Source organism: Meleagris gallopavo, unplaced genomic scaffold, assembly GCF_000146605.3.
Source record: "Meleagris gallopavo isolate NT-WF06-2002-E0010 breed Aviagen turkey brand Nicholas breeding stock unplaced genomic scaffold, Turkey_5.1 ChrUn_random_7180001951778, whole genome shotgun sequence".
NCBI lineage: Eukaryota > Metazoa > Chordata > Aves > Galliformes > Phasianidae > Meleagris > Meleagris gallopavo.
In genome coordinates this window covers 6988-9468 of record NW_011212894.1, presented here as the reverse complement: position 1 = coordinate 9468, position 2481 = coordinate 6988, and the positions used below count along the sequence as shown (strand labels likewise).

At 56.4% G+C, this 2481-nt stretch overlaps 1 protein-coding gene across 1 annotated transcript; it reads left to right on the top strand.

Annotated features, from left to right (window-relative positions):
• Positions 1-6: 6 nt before the first annotated feature.
• GPKOW (G-patch domain and KOW motifs) lies at positions 7-2442 on the top strand. The gene is made up of 4 exons (XM_010728019.3): positions 7-73; positions 397-466; positions 909-994; positions 1085-2442. The coding sequence occupies exons 2-4, from the start codon at positions 397-399 to the stop codon at positions 1343-1345; spliced, it is 417 nt and encodes a 138-aa protein (XP_010726321.1). The 5' UTR covers positions 7-73; the 3' UTR covers positions 1346-2442.
• The last annotated feature ends 39 nt before the right edge of the window (positions 2443-2481 follow it).

Genomic DNA, 2481 nt, shown 5'->3' with positions numbered 1-2481 from the left:
TTGGCTGCGGAGGGATCTGAGGGTGCGATGTGTCGATCGCGGCTTCCGGGGGGGCCGCTTCTACAACTGCAAGGTGGGGGGGTCTGCGCCCACAAGGGGTTCTGTGGGGTGGGATGGGGGGTTCTGTGCCCCATAAGTGGGGGGTCTGTATCCCATAAGTGCGGATTTGTGTCCCAGAAGTGGAGATCTGTGCCCCATAAGTGGGGGTCTGTATCCCATAAGTAGGGATTTGGGCCCCATAAGTGGTTTTGTGGGGCAGGATGAGAGTCCCTGTGCCCCATAAGTGGCTCGTTGTGCCCCATAAGTGGTTTCGTGGGGCAGGATGGGGGTCCCTGTGCCCCATAAGTGCTTCATGTGGGGCAGCCCCCCCCGACCCGACCCACCCCCGCCCCACAGATGCAGGTGGAGGATCTCCTGTCCGCAGACAGCTGCGTGTGTCGCACCGACGATGGCCGCCTGGTGGAGGGTGAGTGTGGGAGCACCGCCACAACAGCCCACTAACAGCCCCACGACACCCCAGTAACACCACAACAACACCCGACAGCACCCTAACAGCACTCCTACAACACCCCAACAGCAGCCCCACAACACCCCAGTAACAAGGCAATAACCCCCCAGCAACACCCCCACTGCACCTGGACTGATAACAGCCCAACACGCCACCAAACCCACACCCAACAGAAACCCCCAAAACCATCAGAAAGAAACCCTCAAAAAACGGGCCCCCCAATTCCCAAACCCCAAACTTTCCCCCAACGACCCCCAACCTCCCCCCTCCCTCGAAACCCCCCAACGCCCCCTCCAGCAAAAAAAAAAACCACCCAGAAAAACCCCCAAATTCCTCCCCCCAATTATTCCCTCTCCCCCCAAAAAAACCCCAATTCCCCCCCAAATTATCCCCCGCCCAGGGCTGCAGGAGGAGATGCTGGAGACGGTGATCCCTCGCGGCCCCAACGACCGCGTGATGGTGGTGCTGGGCGAGCAGCGCGGCCAGGTACCTCATTAATTAATCCATCATTACCCCTAATTACCCTCCTCACCCCCGAATGACCCCAAATTGGCTTTGTTTCGCCCCGTTTTGCAGGTGGGCCGCATCCTGGAGCGCGACCCCGAGCGCGGGAGGGCGGTGGTGCAGCTGGCGGGGGGGGGTCCTGGAGCTGGGCTACGACTCCCTCTGCCATTACCTGGGGGGGGAGGACGACGACTGACGGAGCCCCAAAATCGCCTCTTTTCACCCCAAAATCCACGCCGTGGAAATAAAGCGGCGTCCCCACGGTTGGGATTGGAGAAAACGGCGCCTTCAGGCCCCAAAATGGCTTTTTGTGTGTGCGAATCGCCTCTTTGAGCCCCAAAATCGCTGCTTCTGACCACAAAACTGCTCTTTTCACTCCCAAAATGACCTTTTTCAGTCCCCAAATTGCCCGGTTTAGTCCAAAAATCACCTTCTCTGACCCCAAAACCACTGCATTCTGTCTGAAAATCAGTCTGACCCCAAAATCACCCTTTCTGACCTCAAAATGGCCCTTCTTAGTCCACAAGTCGCTTTCTCTGACCCCAAAGCCACTTTTTTTGACATCAAATCGCCCCGTTTGACCTCAAAATCGCACTTTTTAGTCCCCAATTTGCTTTCTCTGACTCCAGAATTGCCCCTTCTTGTCCCAAAATCACCTTTTCTGACCCCAAAATCACTTCACCCTAAAGTGGCCCTTTTTAGTCCCAAAATCATGTCTCACTCAGAAACTGTCACTTTTTGTACAAAATTCGTCACTTCTGACCCCGAAATTGCTCTTCTTAGTCCTCAAATCACCTTTTCTGACCCCAAAAATGCCACTTTTTGTCCCCAGATCCCAAACGCTTCACTTCCGGTGCGTTACTAGGGTCGCTGCATTTCACTTCCGGCACGTTGCTAAGGAAAACGGACCTCTTTCCGGTGCCGGAACTTTGTTAGGTAGATGCCACCTCATTTCCGGTCTAAGCGATAAGTTGCTATGGAGAAATCAACTCACTTCCGGTTGTTCTTGCGTGTTGCTATGGGCTGCCGTTTCTCACTTCCGTCGCGTTGCTATGGAGATGTCGTTCTACTTATTGGTCCCCCCCCTCTTTTCCCTCTCTTCTGGAGCGTTGCTAGGGTGACGCAGCCTCACTTCCGGCTTTCCAAATATGGCGGCCAGTTGGTGTTGCTTTGCCGGAAGTCATCCTCCAGCTGACAGGAAGTTTTCTCTAGCCGCGTCGTCTAGCAGGGACTCTATGGTGTAACCGGGACCGGAGAGCTCCGGAGGGGTGAAGAAGCCCCAAAAGACCCCAAAAAAGGACAGATTGGGTCGGGGGGTCTCGGGGACAGCCCCCCCCCGTGCCCGCCCGCCGCCATGGCGCAGGGCCGCGGGGTCAACAGTCTGCGCTTCAACCAGGACCAGAGTGAGTGCGGGCGGCCCCGAAATCGCCGGGTTTTCACCCAAAATCGCCCCTGCTGGCCCCAAAATC

What these genes read in the sequence shown, in the direction of transcription:
- GPKOW (XM_010728019.3), top strand. Translation starts at nt 397, where the DNA reads ATGCAGGTGGAGGATCTCCTGTCCGCAGACAGCTGCGTGTGTCGCACC. An exon ending in CGATGGCCGCCTGGTGGAGG is followed by an intron (nt 467 to 908) that starts GTGAGTGTGGGA and finishes TCCCCCGCCCAG; the next exon opens with GGCTGCAGGAGGAGATGCTG. An exon ending in TGGGCGAGCAGCGCGGCCAG is followed by an intron (nt 995 to 1,084) that starts GTACCTCATTAA and finishes CCCGTTTTGCAG; the next exon opens with GTGGGCCGCATCCTGGAGCG.